General features: G+C 52.0%; 1 protein-coding gene across 1 annotated transcript; it reads right to left on the reverse strand.

The window, feature by feature from the left end:
- Window positions 1–61: 61 nt before the first annotated feature.
- On the reverse strand, window positions 62–20,697 carry LOC116433836 (uncharacterized). The gene is made up of 8 exons (XM_031992381.2): window positions 20,353–20,697; window positions 10,867–10,913; window positions 7,509–7,639; window positions 6,609–6,836; window positions 3,515–4,209; window positions 3,091–3,290; window positions 2,851–3,016; window positions 62–2,459 (listed from the first exon to the last, which is right to left on the reverse strand). The coding sequence occupies exons 2-8, from the start codon at window positions 10,901–10,903 to the stop codon at window positions 887–889; spliced, it is 3,030 nt and encodes a 1,009-aa protein (XP_031848241.1). The 5' UTR covers window positions 10,904–10,913; window positions 20,353–20,697; the 3' UTR covers window positions 62–886.
- Window positions 20,698–21,029: the final 332 nt, after the last annotated feature.

Below are 21,029 nucleotides of genomic sequence, written 5' to 3' on the forward strand. Positions count from 1 at the left end.
TACCCGTTGTTGCTGGTTGAGGCTCATGCGTAGATGCGTAGAAAGAAAGAGGTCGAGTATATGATGTATTTTATCGTTTTTTTTTTTAATATCGTACGTCACAGTTGATATAATTTACAAGAGATTTCATGTGGAATGTATACTCGAGAAGGCTTACTCGCTACTAATATCGAAAGAAAATACATAATCGGGGCGACAAATGTGCTTTCGTAGAAAACCGTGTACACGTGTCTGGCGCTTACATGAATAATTTAAGGCGAGAATATAAACGGTACAATCAGGCGTATAATCGTGCGAATATTTACAAGCTCAGCCGAAAGTAGAAACAATTAATGGATGACTCGCACCTTCGACCCAAGAATTTCGTACAATCTCCGAATTCATTCGTTTATTTTTCAGATTGCGAAGAAGCGCCTTGATGAGAAACGAATTCGACTAAATTCCGGTCGACATTCTTCGGTTATCATCGGTTTATTCGAATCACGCCGCATCAGAGAATTAAAGAAATACCGAACGACAATATCGATATTGATATCGCTCTTTTGGAATGCTGTCTTCGATCTTGTTTGCTACGCTCGATGCTTGTCAACATCACGACAATTATTTGATTCGTTTTTGTATTCATTTTCTATCCCCAAAGATCGACGATCCGTTGTCCAGGATCTTCGTGTACGAGAAACATCGAAAATTCTGACCAACCGAGGACCAAGCGTCCGACAAGTGTTCCTTTCTACCGAGAGAGGGAATCAGTCGAAGCGACTGTTTCCTCGAAGACGAGCAAACTAAACGCTCGTCTTTCGCGGCTTTTTCGAATTTCTAAGAATCGCTAGGGTCGAACGATTCCGTCAGCTCGAGAGCTTTTATAATATCAACCGTGTAAGCCCGTTCAGTAACCGGTGTAATCGTGCCACGGCCCCCTCTGCGGTCTATACTGCGCTCCGCTGAGCTGAATGGTCTCAGCGGGTCTGTAATAAACGGTCCTCAGCCTGTCGCTGTTGGCCACTGCCGGCACAAACTGAGGACTAGGCACGAACGGTTTCTGTTGCTGCTGAGTCACGGGCCTCGAGACCTTGTAATTATTCTCGGACGGCTGGAGAACCGTGTCCCTACTGATTTGCCTGTGAAGTGGTAGCACGAAACCGCTAGGCAAGTTCGCCTCCTGGTTCAACGTCGGCGTCAAAGCGTCGTTCAACGTGACGTCGTACTCGCTTTCCGGGATATCCTGCAGCTGATGGGTCACCTCGTTGATCCTCTGCTTCACCCTGAAGTTGCCTGGTCCGGTTGGATGTTCCTGATTCTCGTCGTTCTTATACGCGCCGAAGACGTTCGGGTTCTCGGTCACTCTCCCCTTGCCGCGAGAGGAAACCGGCTGGCTGCCCTCGTTATTTTGGGCGGGCCTCGAGTATTCCTCTCCGGGCCATTTAGCCAGTCCCTCCTCGTAATTCTGTCGGTCTTCCTGGCGCTGTCCTTGCTTCGGTCCCCTGACGAACGTATCTTCCTGCTTCTGCGCCTCTTCCTCCCTTTGTCTTTCAGTTGGTCTTCGTGCCGTGGGTCTGACGAGAGAAGCATCGTAGTCATCCTGTCTGTGAGACTCGCGTTGACTGTCGGATAGGACGGTTTTGTACGCGTCGTATATTTCCTTCTCCTCCTGCCGAGGTTTCGACGGCTGACTATGCTCTGGGGAGCTATCCTGCGTGGCCTCTTGCGGATAATAATTCTTAGGCCTCTCCGTCACTCTGTCTTCCTCCCTTCTAGGCGTGGTCGCCTTTGAACCGACCGGCGACAAGCCTCTCGGGTTAGCGTTTCCGCCTCTGGACGGCAGGAACGGTCGCTTCACGATGCGAACCGCTGTTCTTGGCGAAGGAACTGGAGGATCATCCGGCTCGTCGTAGTACTCTTGCGAATATTCATCCGTGGTTTGATACTGACCATGATCTCGTCTATCCTCCTGATCCCTTTCCTGGTAGTCCTGCTGGCTAGGTCTGTGAGAGTCTTCGTCCTCCAACGGCGCTCTGGTCGTTGTCCTCTGAGTTGGTCTCTCAGACCTATCGTTAGCTGGCTCCTTGTCCGTTTCTACTTTGTGGTACAGTTGCTCGGGAAGACAGGTTGTCGTGGTTGTGCTGGTGGTGGTAGTTCTCTCGTAACTATTGCCTCTTCTCGGTGGCGCATCTGTGGGATCCTGCAGATCCTTCGATCTCGAGCCGGTTCTAGGACGATCCGCGTCTCGGTCCCTGTCGACAGGTCGCGTCGAGAACGGCCTCTCCTGTTTCTCGGCTTCCTGCGTCCGCCCTCGATCGCGATCCATCGGTCTCTCCACGGTTCGATCTTTTCCACGGTCCAGGGACCGGTCTCTTCCGCGGTCAGCACCTCGATCCCTTTCTCGATCGTAGTAGCGATCTCTCGAGCGATCCGAGTGCTTCCTGGGTCTCACGTCGTCCTCCTCGTCTCGGTAACGTGACCTGAAGTAGGAAGTCCTTTTATCTTATATGTCAAAGATCAATCTTTTGGAGGTTGGCTCTGTATGGTGTAACTGTTATTACGCAGAAACGTTTTTAAGAAGTCGAAGCTTTCTTGCATTGTTAGGAACGTGTGTTACTGTGGGTGCAGCGATATCGGTCGGTACGATATCGTGTAATCGATTCGATCTGATCAACCCTTGGATACTTAAGTCCATTTTTAACCATATTATAGAAGCTTCAACGTGTGTCTGGAAAGATCGATGATCGTTGGTTTAAATGGACTTAAGTATCAACGTTTACTCAGTCGTCGGAAACGTTCGCCTGCCAAGGGCCGATGGGTTACGACAGACGAATATAATTGTATCAGTGTTGTGTACGTACGTCACCCTACCTGAAGGGTCGATCTCTGTCCCTGTCCCTATCCCTGGTATCATAAAAATCTCTGTCCCTGTCCCGATAGGACGGTCTTCTTCTCAGGGGTCTTCGAATCGGTCTAAAATCTTCTTCGTCTTCGTAGTAATCGTCTTCCGCGTCCATTGGTCGTCTTCGAGGTTCTTCTGCGAAACGAAAATGAAACAAGAATCAATATACAACAGCCCACCACTCGGACCTTCTAATAACAGAGTTTTACCTGTCGATTGAACAGCTGTAGCCTTATAAGCGTATTTGTCCTGCTCAGAGATCGGTACCGGTCTTCTGATCTTAGGAGGAGCTCTTGGCCTAGCGTAGACCGATGCAACGGGTGCTGCAGGCTTCACCAAACCATCTGCACTCACTCCAGAAGTTCCTGACGAGGATGCAGGTTCCTTATCGTCGTACTCATCCCTGTACCTACGAATAGATCGTGGTATCGTGTTCAAAATAAGATCAATCCACTTAAAAACTAATGAAAAATTCACTGTCAATGGACCATGGATTCATGCATATCATAAGACACATTATTTCCAAATATTCTGATGATCTCATAGTCTCATGATCTAATTTCACCAATCTGATAGCCAGAAAGTTGATATTTGCATTACGATCCGCAGTCCATCGATCAAGCGTCAAACCACCTCTTATCAGGATACCGGCGATCGTCGCCGTCTCTGACTCTCGGATCTCCGCGTCGATCGTCCAATTCCGCATCGTCGACTTCCCTGGACGCGGACCTTGATCCTTGATCAGGGTCCCTAGGCCTGACCCTGGCATCTTCCTCGAGAGGATCTCTCGACCTGCTCGGGTCTCTCCTATTGTTTCTGCTCGGATATCTGTCCCTGGCGCTGGTATCTCGATCTCTGTCGTCCCTGGCGACCGTGTCTCTCGTCCTCGGAGCATCCCTGTCCCTGAAGTCGCGATCTCGGTCTCGGAATTCACGATCCCTATCCCTTCTGTACTTCCGATCCTCGTAGTCATAGTCGTCTCTGCCGTAGCCCCTGGGACGACTATAGTCGTCGTCGTAATACTCCTCGTCGTAGTAATCGTACGCCGGTCGTCTTCTAAAGGGTCTCCTCCTTCTCGGAGGGTCTCTGTCCCTCTGTGATGGACGTCCAGCGGCGGGTACCACTGGGGCTGGAGTGGTTGTCGTCGAAGTGGACGTGGTGGATGTCGTGGCAGCCTTGTACAGGGCGTCGTTCCTGTGCCAGTACTTCTTGGAGTTAGCGCAGTCCACTTCGGAGACGAAGTGGCAGATGAAAGTCTTCTGATCGAACGCCGTGAAGTTCGCGCAGAGGAAGTCGTATCTCGTGCCGAACAGGCAGTGATGGTACACCTTGAAGAGAGAAAAGCATGCATTCCGTTATTCGAGGAAACGAAATTCGAAGCGAGGAACGGGCCAGCTACAGCGACAGTTTTAACACACTTTTCACGAGACGCCGCTGTTAGACAGCGCGCGCCCGCAGCTTTCACGCCGAAGCTACGTGCGCGCGGGTAATTGCTTCGTGGCGCACGAGTGTGCATCGCGCAATGCGAAGCGCACGAGTCACTTGTCTCTGTAAGGAGATCCGCAATTGTCCGACACGTATCGCCACACCGGATTATCTCAGGGAATCATCTAGAATCATTCAGAGCACGTCCCAGCTCACGAGCGAGCTCTGTTTCGTTTCTCGAAACCGTTCTCGCCGCGTCAATCGCGTTCCACCGGGGACACGCGCGCGTTCCTTCCTCTTTTCTAATTCTCGCCGCGGACGTTCTCTTTGCTCCGTTTTCCGTCATTTTCGCCGGTCACGCGTATGCCGTCCAGGAGTTTCTCTGCGCTTCGGCAAGTCCGTTGGAAAGTCCCCTAATCCGGATTACAGGAAGTGACTCGTTGCGTATTTGCATGGCAAAAAGACTTCGAACTGCTCGGGACTTCGGTTTCCAAGCATCGCAGCCAAGCCGCTCGTGCAGTTCAACGGCGTTGCTTGCTCAACGCTTCGCCTTTGCAAATGTCAGGCCCGGCGATCCCCTGTTCCGAAGGATCTTGAGCCGAAACCGTTCCGCCGGTCACGAATATCGGCGGAGCGGAACCCTGCATCGAATCGTGGAACGTTTCTCGAAGTCGCGCGAAACTTCGACGAGTTTTTTCTGTGCCGGTATCCGGCTCGGACTGCGGGAAGGAAGCGAGGTCCACGGACATTTGCATGACAATGGGCCGTTCGCTGGTTGGTAGCCCGGGCAAAACAATCGATAAGGAGCGACGGAAAGGGGCTGCCGTGCAATCGCTTTCACAATCCCGAGATCGCGCCGCTCGAATCTCGGAACGGTCAGGGACGGGAAACGTATCGAACCGCGAAACTCTTCTCCGAGCTTTTCCCCTCTGGCCGCGGGCTCCTTTGTCTCGGGCAATTGGATAGACGCCCGGAGGATCGATCAAATCAGCGATCTCTCGCGCGCACACATCGCTCCACATGCTGTTCTCGTGGCGCGGACGCGACCAGACGCTCGGTGAAACGATCGTCGGCCGTGGAGCGTTGCGATTTTTTTGCATCCGCATCTCTCGCTCGAGGACTCGCTTTCGTTCACGGTTTTCCGTAGTCACGGGGCACCGCGGTAGAAATCTGAAAGGCCGTCGGGCGCCTACGTCTGCTCCGATCGGCGCTTGTCCCCGTGGTTCCGCCGTTAGAGACGAAGGAGGGCAACACCGCTCCGTCACGGACCGTTGACATCCGTTCATTATGCGACTGGACGACACACCTTGTCAGAAAATCTTTCTCCGGCGCTCGTCCAGATGACACTGACTTTCCTTTTCACTAGAACGATCACGATACCCACTTTTACTCCTCCAGCTTGCTCGCGATCGATCCCGAGTTTCTAGGTTTTCTGGATTACGAGAGTCTTAATGGGAGGCACTCGAGTAGCGCCTGCTCTCGTTAATTCTTGCTGTTAGAGTTGCATTCCTTCGCGTATCTTACTGGGAACATCCGAATATACTTACATATCCTTTCAACGGACCGAGTTGGGTATTTATTTTGTTCTACATTTTTATCTACCACGTGTAACGTAATTTTGGGTTAGTTGGCTAATGGACTACCCGAGGCTTTCACCCACAGCTTCAGGAGGAAATAAGTAGAACGAAATCTCCGGGTGTGGACGATGAAAAATGACTGCCTTGCAATCGGTTCGCTCTCAGGTGTTTCCTAGTTAAACGAATTACCCGAACGCAATAGCGGGACTTGTCCATTCATTACGCAAATGCGGGAGAGTGGGCAGGGATCTATATGGGCGGTCCGGAGATTCCGTGAGCACCGCTGTGTGATATAGACCGATTTACCTCGAGAAACTGGACCTTATTAGATCGAGTCAAAGAAGGTTCGCCGCTGATCACCGCGGCAGAACGTGTCTAGCCCAGAATCGGCTGGTGCTTTCCCACAAGCGGATTCGCGTGTCCTTCGTCTCGCGATTTTAAAAGCGACTCACGCCATTTTCGCTTCGCCGGACAAGGCTTTTCGCGAGCGAATAATCTTGACTCTGTTAAGAATGCAGTCGTCCCGAATAACAAAACGCGAAAGATGAAAGGTGAACCGCTGGCTGGCTGGTTGGGTGCAAAACATCGTTAAATTTCTTGCGACGAGGATGCGCGTACACAATCGAGGACGAAGAAAAATGTTATTAACATTGTCATCGCTAATAATAGCCCCGCATCGGTGCCGATGTTTAAACGTGATTATTACGAAGCCAGGATCTTCTCACCTGACATTTGTGAGGAACGCTAGCGTAGAATCCGTCGTGCAGGCCGTCGCATTTGAAGTCGATGTCCTCGGGTATGCTGTTGTAGAACGGATAGTCGCTGAGGTTGTAGCCGTTCAATTCTCGCGGAAGATTCGGGTCCCAGATGTAATCGATCTGGGGTATCCCGGTGAGCACGTGGCCGGTCGTCGAGTTCGTCTCGGCGGTCGCCGATGTCGCGGTCGTGGTTGACTGGAACAGATTAATGGAAGCATCGTTCGCGTGTTAATCGCGCTCCGACCAAACTGTTCTAGCTGACGGTAGCTATTTAACGCCATTTAACTGCGGACTCGGCGCACCGCTCATCCGATGATGTCACGGTGCCATTTGCCGGCGAAGGTGAACCTGTCGCGCTCATCTCGACCGATAGAATTAGCTACGAGTTAATTGATCACGCGTCACCGTGGTCCAATTAAAGAACGACGCGAGGGAGGTTAAGAGAGATTCCGATAACCCAGAAACGTCTTCTACCAATTACTCTCGTTGCATAGAAGCGAAGAGGACCCCAGAGAATAGAAACAGATGCGTGGGGAGTCGTGACTGCAGCTGGCAGGATTTGCATCATCAAAGATAAACGATCTCCCTGTTCTATTCCGGTACACGTAAATAATGCAATCGATGATGCTAATCGTGAGCCATCGTTGCTGGTTATCTGACAGTCAGATCTTAGCAACCTGATCGAAGCATCCTGATGGAAGCAATCTGAATATCTTAAGCTCTTCCCAAACTCTCCCACCGATACTTGAAGACTCTAAGAACTATGCTCGTAGAAACAAGTTTGCGAACTGCGTTTCGTTGCATACATCGACAGGAAAATTTGAGAAAAGCTGGTTTAGGGCGTTGGCCAGGTGCCGACGGGTTTACCTCGGCATCCTCGTTCTCGTTCTCGTGGGCTGGGCTCTCCTCGGTGGTGGTGGTCGTCGAGGTAGTGGCGATCTTGAATTTCGGCCTGGTACCCTTGAGCGCGGCTGAGCAGGCGTTGGCCAGAACGAGTCCTGGAATTCGGAGGAAACGTCAGAAACCGGTCGGGAACGATCTCGGGGATCGTCGCCGGCGATCCACATCGATCTCTATCCGTTTTGGTCTGGAGACGATACGGGATCGCGGCGTTTAAAGGCAATCGCGGAGCTCTTTTTGCTTTGCTTTCCAATTAGGAGTTCGCGCGCGAGCAACAGACGTAACACGAAAAATCTTTGTTTACACTGCTTTAATGAAATTCCTTAGAAAGGATACGAAGAAATGTTCCAATGTCGTATTATTCATAAACATATGTTCCTTAAATTTAATACCTGCTTTTAGGGACAGACATCGTCTATACAGAATGTTCACTGCCGGCCCCCAGGGATCGACGCCTAGACTCGACGTGTTAAAGGTAAGCGTTGGACAGGTTCGATTCGTTTGAATACTGGAACACGACGAGTTAGGCGCGTCCGGCTCGGTGAAAAACAATCAAAGGCCGGCGTCACGCATTCGCGGGGGCTTGCGTAAACCGCGAAGAAGCGACCGCGTTGCGAAATCGGCTGAGCACGAGAGAAGAGCACGGGCTCAAGAACCACGGCGGGTGTCGCAATTTTCGCGGCGCAGGTGAACGCGTTCGTTCGCGTTCGTTCATTCGGTTGGGTAATTGTTTTCAACCGGATCAAGGCTGCCCATCGATCATTTTCTCTCTGGAGCTTTCCTTGATTTATGCGTCGCCCGGTTAACACGCGACCCGATCGATCCCGTTCTATTCTTTTCGCGACGGTAGGTAACAGGCGATACCGATCTCGCTTGTTTCGCGAACGATTGTTTTTCAAATGCGACGAACACTCATTATCGCAGAATCTCTGCCCGCCAGCTGCGCCTAATTAATCCCAACCGGTTCAAGGTCAGCCGATCGACCAGAATGGATCGAACTGGACTGAGTAACTTGTCCCACAGGCCGAAAAAAAACAAATACTTTCGCCGTTTCTAGCTTTCTATAGACCGATAGACGACGGGGGGTGAAATGTTTCGTGTTTTTAATTAATTTGGCGATCGCCGGTGAAAAAGTGGTACCGATAAATCAGTCTGGACACGGTTCCTCGACACGCCCCGTGTTGTTTCCGATCGGGTTCGAGTTTCCACACGTTCATCCTGTTCACCCGACCGATCGCCGAGTAGAATTTTGTCGCAGGGACTCGTTTGGTGGCGAGTGGGCGTCCTCGCGGCTGAAAAACAAGCGCGGTCCAGCGACGAGTAACGGGATCGTTGTTCTCCGTGGCAGGGATCGATAACAAGCGACGTTGCATAAAAAGGAATTATGGGAACGCGCTCGCATTCCGTTTGTGGGAAACGTTCGCGTGGGCACGCCCCGCGCGGGAAACGGCGAAACGGATTTTCGTGACGAAACAGACCGCCGCCGACGCCGGCTGCAAACGAATCATTGCCTCGCCCCGATCGCGTATCACTGGCCGACGATCGTGTCCGTCCGATTCACCGCTCGAATGGGAACGTCTTGACATTTTCGATAAAAAGGGTGTGAAGGTTACCATTCCACCCATTCGAGACGACAATGGGCGTAGTCGATTCGAATCGCTGGCTCCGGATCGCGAACATTGTCGCTATCATTTGTTTATTATCGTCTCTGCTACTATGTTGCACTCGTTGCGCAAGGATCCCATGTAAACACGGCAAGCTCGTGCACGGTCCGCAATATATATTCCGCTTGGGCGACGTGTAGCTGAAGGCTGTTTTAAAATATGTTTCTCTCGGGGAAGAGAATTTGTAAAAAAACATAAACAACTCACGATACAGAGAAGGAGGGGATTAAGAACCGACCAGATAACAACTAGTTAAGAACCAACCAGCCAATACTAAAGACAATGAAAGGAATCGAGAACAGCGTCATAGAGCGAAGGTTATCGCAGCAAATCGAAGGGGCAAAATCATATTTCAATCGGACAGCGAAAGAGAACCGAAGAATCAGATATTACAGCGCATAAGGGCGAGGTTCGATCCCAAGTATTGCACTGAAAGCTGACCATGGATCGCGCGTTGGATCGGCATAGGGATCGCGAAGGTCAGGACCGATCAGGAGTAGCTCGCGGCGGCTGGACATTTTTGTGGTCCCGAGGAGTCGGCGGCAGGCCGCTACTGTATCGTTCGTTGCGTAGCTTTCAAACGAGTTTTCGAAGGCCTCGACAGTCCCCGGTGGAACTGTCGAATGCAGCCGTCGAACGAGTGAAAATGTCAGGATCCGCGTTAAATGTTAACACCGGGTTACGTGGCCGTTTTCGAGCGCTGCCCGCTGCGCCGCGTCGCGCCGGTATTGCGCGATCCCTACCGAACGGTACACGTAGTCCCTGGCCAAACGAGTTCGGCCGCGCGAGTTGTTTACTCGCTCGAGGATTTCGGAGCCGGTCGCCCCGCGACTGGACAAAGGAAGCGTGCTCGTTTATATTCTTGGCCGGTTCATCCTCTGCTCGCTGGAATATTCCCCGTGGAGGCTGTTTCGCGCGTCACGCGCCTCCCCCTTGCCGCGCGGCCTGCATACGAAACGCGGGCTCTTTCTTCGCGTCCGCGCCCCGTCGAACCCCATCCGGCCGAAACCGATTCGCTCCGCGCGCGCGCACGGTGTGAACGAACCTTGAGCACCGCCGATGCAAATCTCCCGGGTGGAAGGTCGACCGCTGTCTTCGGCATTCCTTTCCGGATATGGACAGTCCAAAAATACAAGGGACGGTTTATCGCGAGCCGGTCACGCGGCTCGCAGGACTTTTACTCGCATAGAATGCCGCCCGAGGACTCGCGACGTCCGTTCCGACGTTATCGACGGAGCCCAGGCTGTCTGCGGCGCTGCATATTTAACCCTTATCGGACGTCGCCTCATACGTGGCATTACACTTTTTAATGTGGAACCTTCGCCAGTCGTTGCGTGACTTAGTAAGCTACCTATCCATTGGAAGCTATTTTAAAAATATGGTAAAGCATGAATAGACGGGAGATTAAATTGCGATTGGAAACGATGGAACATATGGTTTTACGTAATGAACTGACATTTCATTTGGAGAATGTCAATCATCGGTAGTCAGTATAATTGGACGTCTGATAAGGGTTAATTCGCATTTCCAAGCTACCTCGCGTTAGAATAATAGTCTTTCTTAATGACACGAGTTAAATCGTTGTGCTTGACTCTTGAATATTTTATTCGTCTGCCTCGTCCAGTTGGACGGGCAGCAAGCGTCGTAAACTCATCACTTACCGTACAGAGCGAGCAGAAGCCACCTTTTCTCCCGCATCTTGGTGCAACTGCAACAGAGAAACGAAAATACGTGAAAAGTGTGTTTGCCAGCGAATATTTTTCAGTCGCGGTGCGTTTGCCAGGCCAATGCGGCAGGGACATTCGCGCAAAGCGTTGAGTGGACATTCTAGGAACCACGATATTGAGTTGTGCCGGGCATAATCGAGACACGTAGTTCACCAGGCGTCGAGCGTAGCCCGTGCAGCCACTTGAGCATATGGGAACGGATAGGAACTTTCTCTGTGCTGTCACCACTGCTAACCATATAATGCAAGGATAATGTGGGTGTTATATAAATGCATGATCACGTAATACCGGGTGTGACTTTGTCGTCACCGCGCCGCGAGGCGCTTCTATTAATGATAAAAACCAACCGGAGATGCCACCGTGTATACCTGGTGCCGCGCGCGATCGCCACGAAAAAATCGTTTCGATGCCGCAATCCGTCCTTGTGCGAGCAAATAGAGTAGCATCCGGCCCGGGTAAATATTTAATGCCGACCGGGTTCCGATGAACCTACCCGGCGGCCTTCGATCTCTCGGTCCTCGTCGAAAGAGAATCTGGTGAAAGCGACCTTGCGGGGCACCCGATTTTGACTACTCGTTAGAGATTTCTTCTTGTGTATAGTTCCACGCAACCCGCCTCGAGCCTCGACGGAGGTAACCAGACCGGGACGCTGAAAATTCACCTGCGCGCGGCGCACCGTTCTCGGTTTGCCAGCTAGACCCGTGAAATTCGCGCGCAGAACTTCCGAGATCGATCGGTAGGCATTTCCTAGCGAGAGACTCGGTTTCCGCACGAAAATCTAGACCACTCGATCGCTTTCGACCGGTGGCGCGGCATATTTTCGCATTAATTAAGCGGTCTATCGCGCTCCAGTTCACAGACGGCTCGTTATCGTTCGCGTAAAAGCGGCGTCCGAGCGAAATACGTTCGGATCAGGAGAACAGTTCTCTAATGGAAAATCGCGGCCGTTCGGTTACACAAGTTTCGTTTTGTTGCTTTCCTTCGGCGGTGTCACGAGCCGCACCGCGGTTCTCAGGCACTCTGGGAAATTCTGCGGCGTCTGCCTGTGTATCCGGAAATCGCGCGGACCTTTCGACGTTTCCTCGCCTTTTAATCATTCCGCGGCTGGCGAAATACCGTCGTTATCGCCGAATTGCACGCGAGCGCCATCGGGTTGCAAGATGACATAAATCGCCGCGATATGCGGGTGTACCGTTTCCGAAACGACCGTTGCGAAGACGTTTCCATTTTATCGCGCGGCCCGCGGAACGCGACGCTCGTAACGTTACCTTACGGTAAATTACGTTACGTTACGACACACGTAACGGTCATCCCGCGCCCGCTAAAGGTCACCGGAAACGGCGGCTGGCACGACCAGTTGCAAACGATTGAATCGGCTCCTCGAACGCATCATAACGCGTGTACTTCTCAGATGCTTTCCCTTATTTGAAGAAACTCCGCGTTTCTTCTGGACAATTTGCGGAAAACTCGGCGCACCTTGCGCAAGACTCATCGCCGATCGTAGGTGTCCGAGGAAATTCCCTTCTGCAATCGAAGCCAGGCTCGTAGGAGATTGTTTCCGCGACGCATAGCTTCCCCTTGTTTTTCTGCCGCGAGTGGCAGCCGCGATTTTTCAGATCGACAATACGCGGAGAGGCGTGGTTGCGAAACCCGATAGCCTTCAAAAGCAGAACAGGCCGCCGCCTGGCAAGCTTTCATTTCCTTATGTTCGCCATTCGAACGCTGGGCGACGTTCCATGATCCGGAAAATCGTCGAAGACGAACGGATGAGTCGCACTGGGGAGAGTCTTCCCTCGATCCGACGCAGCCTTCCCATATTTTTCCAATGTTTCCCGGGTGACTCGTTGTTCGCGTATCGCCAGTTTTCCACGACAAAGGCAATTATCTCGAATCAGACCGTGAGAAATACACGCTTCTCGGTGTTCTCGTTACGACTCGCCTCGGGTGCGAAGGAACGCGGCTCGCGTTCACCGGAAACCGCGAACGCGACGATTCGTCGGCAGTGGAAGGAACCGACAGAAGTCAGCCGGCCCGCTTATCAATGTACGCCGCGAGTGGATTCCGATCGTCTCGGTCGGGCATTCCGCTGGAACGTTTTCCCGGCGAGGCCATTTACTTTCTCGCGGGAGTAGAATTCGCCGAGGCCGATCTAGCGGATTCAGATGATCGTTAGGTAACGTTATTGGCATGGCTTCGATCGGCGTATTTTCGATCCGTTTCCGTAACACGCAACGGAATCGTGCGAGGTCAAGGCACCGGTTGATTAACGCTCGTTCCTTGGAAATCTTAATGCCACGCGGTTTCTCGCTCGTTGGTTCAAAACGCGATCGAGGAAGAGATCGCGCGGAAATTACTTCGTTTAATGGCTAGCGTGTCGAGCTGGTTTGTCTACGGATTACAACGTCGCGGGTAGAAAGTGTCTCATCGCGTCTCATCCGAGCGATTAACGGCGTAATATACATTCCGTGAGAATCTTCTGCTCCGTAACTCGTTAGGGAACAGAGAACACTGTCCGCACAGTGGATCGAGACTTATCTAGTCAGACGTCCGCGCGATGCGCACAGTTCTTTGTAGGTTTTACAGACAAATGTCCTGGTTTTACGAAGAGAGTGATGTTTAAGCGACATCCTATAATCAGTGCTGGTTTTCTAATATTGTACTAAGAAACTGTGCAGTTAATGTCTACATTCCTATGTGTTCTAATGCTTGCGATGATGCACTTCAAACAACTCTCGGCGGTTCGCTCATTTCCCATTCATGAACGATTCTATTTACGATCCTCTAACGATTTCCTAAATTGTTAATGAACCACGGTTGAAATGATTCGCGCGATGCCCGGCCGCAGCGTCCATTCAAAAGGATCGGCACGTCAGACCGCGAATGCGGTTTCCCTTTGCGTCGTTACTGTTTTGCACGTCGTTTAACACAGGGATCGCCACTTTGTATGTAGAAAGTGTCCGATTGTGCAGGCGAACGTGCCCGCCGCCGCCCGTTCGCGGAATATGGAACGCGCGCGACCGTGCTGCGACCGATCGATTCCATTCGACCGGTGGTCTCTGTCGTAACCCGTCGAAATGAACCCTTTGCACTCGATAGCTTTCAACCGAAATATTCAAAGGCTTCCGATGAGATACAGACGACATTCTTTGAGGCTAACCAATGAGAATACACATAAATTAAGAGACAGAACTGTTTTGTTTCAATACTTCACGTATTGATGCATTATACAAAGTGTTGTGTCATATCGTTCCACGAGATAGGTGAGTGAGATCACGACCAAATTAGGTATAACGATGTATGCAGAATATAGTAACTCCGGAGAACAGTTCGTTTATTCTAAGCTACGAAAATGGTTAAACTTCCCAACACAAACTCGGCTGCTATTGGTGAAGCTAAATCGATTGATGTCGAAACAATTCTGTCTGCAATGATCGCGGAGATGGTGAAAAACAATTGGGTTATAGGCGTGATTTACAAAAGTGGATTATTATTGGGTGTGTCTGGAAAATAATGGAAATGGAAAGGAAATTTGCTGGATACGTACGGTTCGGAAGAAACAGAATTTACAATGTAAAGTAGTACATTTCAAAGTTCCCACAAATATGTCCATTAACAGTGGATTTCGACGATCATGAAACTACAGATCATATAATGACCATTATAATCGGCACAGGAGATCCACTGTTTTCTGGAGATCTAGCTAGAGTACATAAATCGCTTGACCTTTCGGTTTGTGGTTTTTAGGACAGAACACACAGCTCACCATTATATAAAAGATTTTATAATTTTGCTCAAGTCAAGTGATTTCCACCGTAAGAGGTTAAACGCAGGATCGATCGCCTCAGCGATTCCGCGCGGTCTCCCTCGAACAAGGACCTTGGAGCCGTCGGAAAGGCTGAACGCGCGATGTCCACCGGATCGAGACACGAAAATCGAGCATCGCTGCGCCTTAATGCTGGCTGGCTTTTCGTGTCAAGGCGCCGGGATTATCCGGATCGGTTGCTTGCGAGCCAACGCGTGAACAATTGTCCGAATCCAGTCGGTTCGCCCGTAAGGAAAAAAACGGCGGACGCTTCGGAACGTGAAGCAGGAAGTCGTTGACGAAACGACTTCTCTTTCTCGGAATTTCGAAATCCATTCTTCATCGGCGTTTTATCGTAATTTTACGGGCGCGATTTACTTCTTGCCCGAGGAGTACCTAGGTACACGGTTCTGAGATTGATCGGCGAGTACGGTGTCGGGCTTCGTTGTTCGGTAAGAGCGATCGACTTACGTAACCGCTCGTCCATTGATCGGTAATCGTTCGCCGAGCGAGGCGAGGCAACGATCATCGCGCGCACACCGCGCGGATTTCTAAATTCGCGGGTTTTCCGGTCTGGTTCGTTCAACCAGGAATCGAGCGTGCCAGCCGCCGCGCTGCGACCACGCTTTAATTGATAAACTCCGAAGTTTTTCGTGGAGCGCGACGCTCGGGCCCTGTGAGAGGCGGTTTCGCGTTTGCCGCGGCGAGAACCGGCTTCGGGAATAAATGATTTCACTCTCCGCCGGCGAATAAAATTTATTCGACCGTAAAGTGGTGTTCGCGTCGTTTTGTCGGCACATTGTGCAAGCTCCCGGGTAAACAGTGTTTACCAGTCTTCGACGAATGGGAGGGCCCGATACCGGCCGCCAGTCCAGTCGTTTTTTATCTCGTTCGCCTTCAATTTTACGGGCGACGAAGGAAGCGTCCGGGAGGCGGCGATTATTCAACGGCGCCGGTAACCGATGATATTTAAGCGACATTCGTAATCGCGCGAGGAAAGCCGAGGATCGAGAGACGCTTTCGGTTCGTCGAGCCGCGCCACCGATTTCGCTACCGTTCCAAGGAAAATTTTGTAACCGGGCTCGACGTAATTCCGAAACCGCAAGCGAGCCATTACCGCGGAAAGAAACTCGCCGGAATCGGAAATCGCACTGATCTCGGATGTTACCTTCCATGAATTTCTTCCTGCCAGATGGAAAGAGATAGAAAGGAATGCCGGGAGAGACTTCCATGTATAATTAGCGCAATTAATGTGTCATGAAGTGGCTGCGCCTCTCTCGGCTCCACTCGTCGCGTCTCTTTTCTTCTCCCTAGTCGCGGCCGGGGCAACAATCGTTCGCCGAGAGAACATAACGAGGCTGACGCTGAATCGTACAAGAGATATTTTACTGTCGCTTCCTGCCGCTTCGGAAATTACAGCCGCGTCTGTAAATTATACCGACTATCGGGACTTAGAGCTCTCGGACCGTGGTTCGACGAGCGATTACCAAACAACCACGGCGTATTGCCTCTGGATGGGAAAATTCGAGCGCGACTTTCGTCGTTGATCACTCTTTCAGTCGCAAATTCCTCTCGCGCCTGTCTCCGGGCGCAATTACGTGGAAGATGATTGCGATGCGTCCAGGGGACCGCGGGTATTACTTCAATTGCGTAACCGCGTTTCATATCGGAGATCGCATCGTCCGAGAGAGCGCGGCGAGCAGTCAACTCAACACGTTCTTATTCGAAATTTGGCGATAGGTGCAAGTCCACGCGGCGGATGTCATCGAAAGTGGCGGCGATCGCGCAATATTCACGCGTGCCTCGTAGAACGTGCTGTGACACACTTCGTTCCGTTTCGAAAGCGACGATGTTCAAATTTCGCTTTATCCTAAGGCGAGTACGTAGTCATCAAAGCGAACGACTCTTTCACCGAGTTCCCCGGCTGATCGCCTCTTTCAGCGCACGAGATTCTTGATTACCCGCTTTAACGTGTTGCTGGGAATCACCGAAGATCCCGTCGAAGCTGGAATAAAAGTCGGTTTCTTCGAAGAAGAGATATTTTATCGCGCGTCTCGCGTCAAGAGATTCAAAGGTAGCATCGACTCGCGACGCTATTATAGAGAAAAAGGATTTCGAAACACACTTGTTCCAGGAATCGTACGGCGACAACGCGGCAGAGTCGATAAATTTCCAATGTTACACAGGTAGATGAGGTCGGCGATGTATCGTTAGACGTGCCGGTCGTGTTCTTTTCGATTGAGACTCTCTAAAAGGAGCACCTACGAGGCAGTGCGACCTCGAACAACCGCAGAAACAACGTAGAAACCCTTCGATTACCGTGCTGTTAAGTGGAAACGGCATGAACCAGTGGTGGGATCGAATATTATTATTACCTACCATCCCGCAATTATTCAACGCGAACATTACTAATGCATAGTCCGTACAGCATTGCATAAGGGTAAGATGCGGCCGCGATGTGTATTATACATTAACATTAAGTAACACGTAACGAAATTAGTTTCGAACGAACGTGTTCCGAAGACCTCCCGCAAAAGCAGCTGGTTGTCTTAAAAGTTCCTCTGCTCGTTAATAATAATACGGTTGATACAATTGAATCCGCCGCAATATAGTCCGTGATGTAATTCTCTAAAAAGTAGAAAGCGGTGCCGCGAAGCGGACCCGGGAACATTCACGATGATTGACCGCATCGCGAGCGTTATTCTGGAGACCAACCACTTTAGTCGAACTGCAATTCACGCGCGCCTCTCGAGCACCGATTGAACTTGAGTAAATCGCATCTAGCGGCGGGTTAACCTTTCGTCCGACGTCGAGCCATATGAATTCAAACGACGTTCACGCGTGACGAAATATCGGCGACAGTCCAATTACGCGTCCGTCAAAGAGTCTCGCTCACCATTACCCGCAATTATCCGCGCGTCTCGTTTTATTCACTCGATCGGCATCCGACCGGCCGACACAGAAAATTCGCTCGGTTTTCGCGGCGAATCGCGTTCGTCCATTAAGCCTATTCCGGCGGCGCGGTGCGCCGCGATTACGGCGAAGTCGCTCGTTTATTTTTCCGGCGGCGTATAGCGGGAGAAAGCAGAGCGTGCGGTGTTCGTTCGTTCGTTGGTTCGTTCGTTCGTTCGTTCGCTCGCTCGCCCGCCCGTTTCGATCGCGAACGCGTTCTCGTGTCGTAACTCTCCGCGCCACGCCGCCCCGCGCGATATTGTTTATCGAAAGGGGTCCGACGGAAACACGCATCCGACAGGAATCGCGAAAGTGTCCAAAGATCGCGTAAGAAACGTCGTGATTCGCGCGCGTCTCCTTCGAGTTTACCGCTAATCGAACGACCGGTTCGTTTCCTATTTTCAAAGGCACTTGCTCGGTTTTTCTCTCGATTTTCTCGTGTACATTTCCCGTCGTTCACCCTGAATCATAGTCTTCACCGAGGAAACCCGTTCCCCGATTCCCCGAATTGTATTTCGCTCGCGATGCATCGCACGGCGAGAGACCGCCAGATTTGGAAGCCACTTTCTTCCCGATCGCAATTTCGTGGCCCTGGCGAGAGTAATTAGGCCGACTAGGCGTGTCTAACTGGCAGGCCGCGAATTAAATTCACTTTCGAGTGTGTGCAAGCGGGTACGTATACAATCGGCCGCGGAATCTGTCGATCAAAAGTGAACGTGGACGCGTTAGAATGCGATAAGGAGGAAGGAGAGAACGAAAGGTAGAGAGACCGAGGGAGAAAGAGGAAGAGAGAGGGAGAGAGCGGCTGCTAGCACTGTCGAGGTTACGGAAAACGCACAGGATTAATCGTCGGACTGGTCTATCTGGCCTGTCGCTGCTAACGGTCCCTGCTAATGCGCATAGGCTTGGCTAAATAAAAATCGTCGCCGGTATTATCCGGCGCGTGGGTCGATTATTGCCTCGATTACGCTCTCTTCTTTATCCCGTGATTTCGTAACTTGCGTAACCCGGGGAAGGTAAAGCGGGCCGCGCTCTACGATGGGCATAAACCACGGGAAGCATAAATCCGCGTTTATGGAACGCTTCGAACGATCGAGTACGTGAGAACGGAATTGAGTCGTAACTCCGTTCCCCGAGTATCTCTTCGATAATCTCGTCCGTCGGCCGGGACGTCCGTGTGTTGCCGTGATTTCGTTTCCTTGACGCGCGGCGCCGTGAAAATTCCGCGGCAGGTCAACGGGAACTCGCTGCAAGAAGAGGAAAAAAAGAAATACGCGCGCTTTTCCTGATGCGTGTGGCACACGGTTGCGTGCGCCGGCGGTGCGGTTCCGACACGTGCACCCACCGTGCAGCCGTTTCCTAAAACGAAGCTCGTTAGCGCCGGATCCGCGATAGAAATTCGCGGTTTCGGTGGCTCCGGAGTCGCGAGGGAACGCGAGCGGGCTCGCGCCGTCGCCGCCGCCGCCGCCGCGGCTCGGACCCACCGCCGATATTTTTTTCCTTTCACCTTATTAAATATCGCCCAGGCACACGCCGGGCGTAGGAGTCGCGTTCTTTCCTTTTTTCTCCGGCAGCCGCGGGAGGAAAAGAAACGAGTGGAAAGTTGGACGGCCGGCGAATTCGAGGATAGAACCAGTTCGCTTTCGTTGTCATCCGGAGGTGTAAAAACGTCCCGTCGAAACGTGGAGAGGATGCGACGGCCAGCGAAAGTCCTGGCGCCTTTTATCTTCTCGCCCGCCGCGCCGCCCCGATCTCGTCCTTTCACGATCCCGTCGCGTTTCATTTGCGCCTGTTTTCGATCCTGCTCCGAAATCGATTCTTCGACGGTCCGTTTCGCAGATTATTCGCGTCGCGCGGTGTTCGTCGCGCGGAGTCGAGTTTCTCGAGCCTGCCTCGGCTTGGCTGCTCCGAATTCGAAGCGTCGCGCTCAACGCCGGAGTGAAACAGCGTCGCGAAACCAGGAGAAAAGCGTTTCGACGGCTGGCAACAGCAGAGCACGATCGTCGCGGTCTCGGTGTTTTCTCTTCTTACGAAAATTTCGCGCGTCTAAATACCAGAGCGTTGCGTTACGCTTCCAATCTGTACTTTTTTTTCGACTATATCGGGTGGAGCGGAGCCGTTCCGAGCGGTTTCACTAGCCGCGAGGTATACTGGGCCCCGAGTCGGCTCGAACGCGAGACGGCTCACGTGGTGGAGGGATTGTCGCAAGAAAACGCTGACATTCCGCCAGCGGATAGAAGCCTTTGCGCCGCGGCGATGAGCCAGCCGCTTCAGCACTGTGATTACCGGCGTTTAAGTAATCCAAATTTCATCGGGTCTCGTCGCCCCTAAGGCAACTGCTCTCCGAGCACCGGATAGGCTGAACGAATAGGCTGCCCGCGACTTTCGCCACGTTAATCACGTAAATCCCTCGTACAGCGAGGCCGTGGATAATCGAAACACCGATCTCGTTCGTTACGATCGTGAAACCCGTGCGTGCGGGGCCGCCCTCTCCCCGCGGCGCCCCGTTCGCTCTCGTTTCGGCCTGGCCGCAACGGTCGGTTTGTCGCGAAATAATTGCTTTTACCTGGACTATCTCGCGCCCGATCGGCTACCCGAAAATATCCACCGCGCAGGAGCCCGCGATCGGCGAGTCTTGTTCGTTAGAGGAAGAAAAGCGCACAGACCTGTCTCTCGGCTCCGTTGATTCCTTCTTCTTTTAATCCCTCATGAAAGCACCGTCCTCACATCGAGGCGCACTCCGAATACAATTTCTCACACCCGTACACCGCGTTTACTCTTTTGCTCTGCTAGCGACCGATCCTGAGGAACCACTTATCGATACTGTATCTCTCTCTCCGTCGATACTTGGAACGGATGGGGGCGTTTCGTGGAAGAACCGTGGTCGGTTTGTACGAAATTTTTCGTGAGGTACCAATCGCGCAAGACCGCGTCCGGTCCGGCCAGAAGACTGCGCGATGGAAGTGGAAAAGCCAGCAGCAGGAGCGTTGTGCTCCGGCCAGCGTCGTCTGGTCGAGCTTTCTACGACCGAGGATAAGGTCGAGGAGGGGGTCTCGACGAGTCATAGGCGCAGCTCGATGGGCCCCGCATTGGCGTAGCCCCCCGCCGCGAAAAAATCGGGCCCCGGCTAGAGGGAAAGGCTCGGCTCGCGAACGAGCGGCACCTGCGTCGCCACCTGATCGAGCCGCCGCGAATGCCGCTCGAATCGAACCGCCGCTGTTGCGGTGCGCTGCGAAACCTTTCAAACTTGTTTATCGAGACACGCGTTAGAAGGCCGTCCATTTTCTGCCAGCGATAGTATCGTGACTAGCTTTTGCCAACGATTTTTCGCCTCACCCTGCAC

Source organism: Nomia melanderi, chromosome 14 (genome assembly GCF_051020985.1).
Source record: "Nomia melanderi isolate GNS246 chromosome 14, iyNomMela1, whole genome shotgun sequence".
NCBI lineage: Eukaryota > Metazoa > Arthropoda > Insecta > Hymenoptera > Halictidae > Nomia > Nomia melanderi.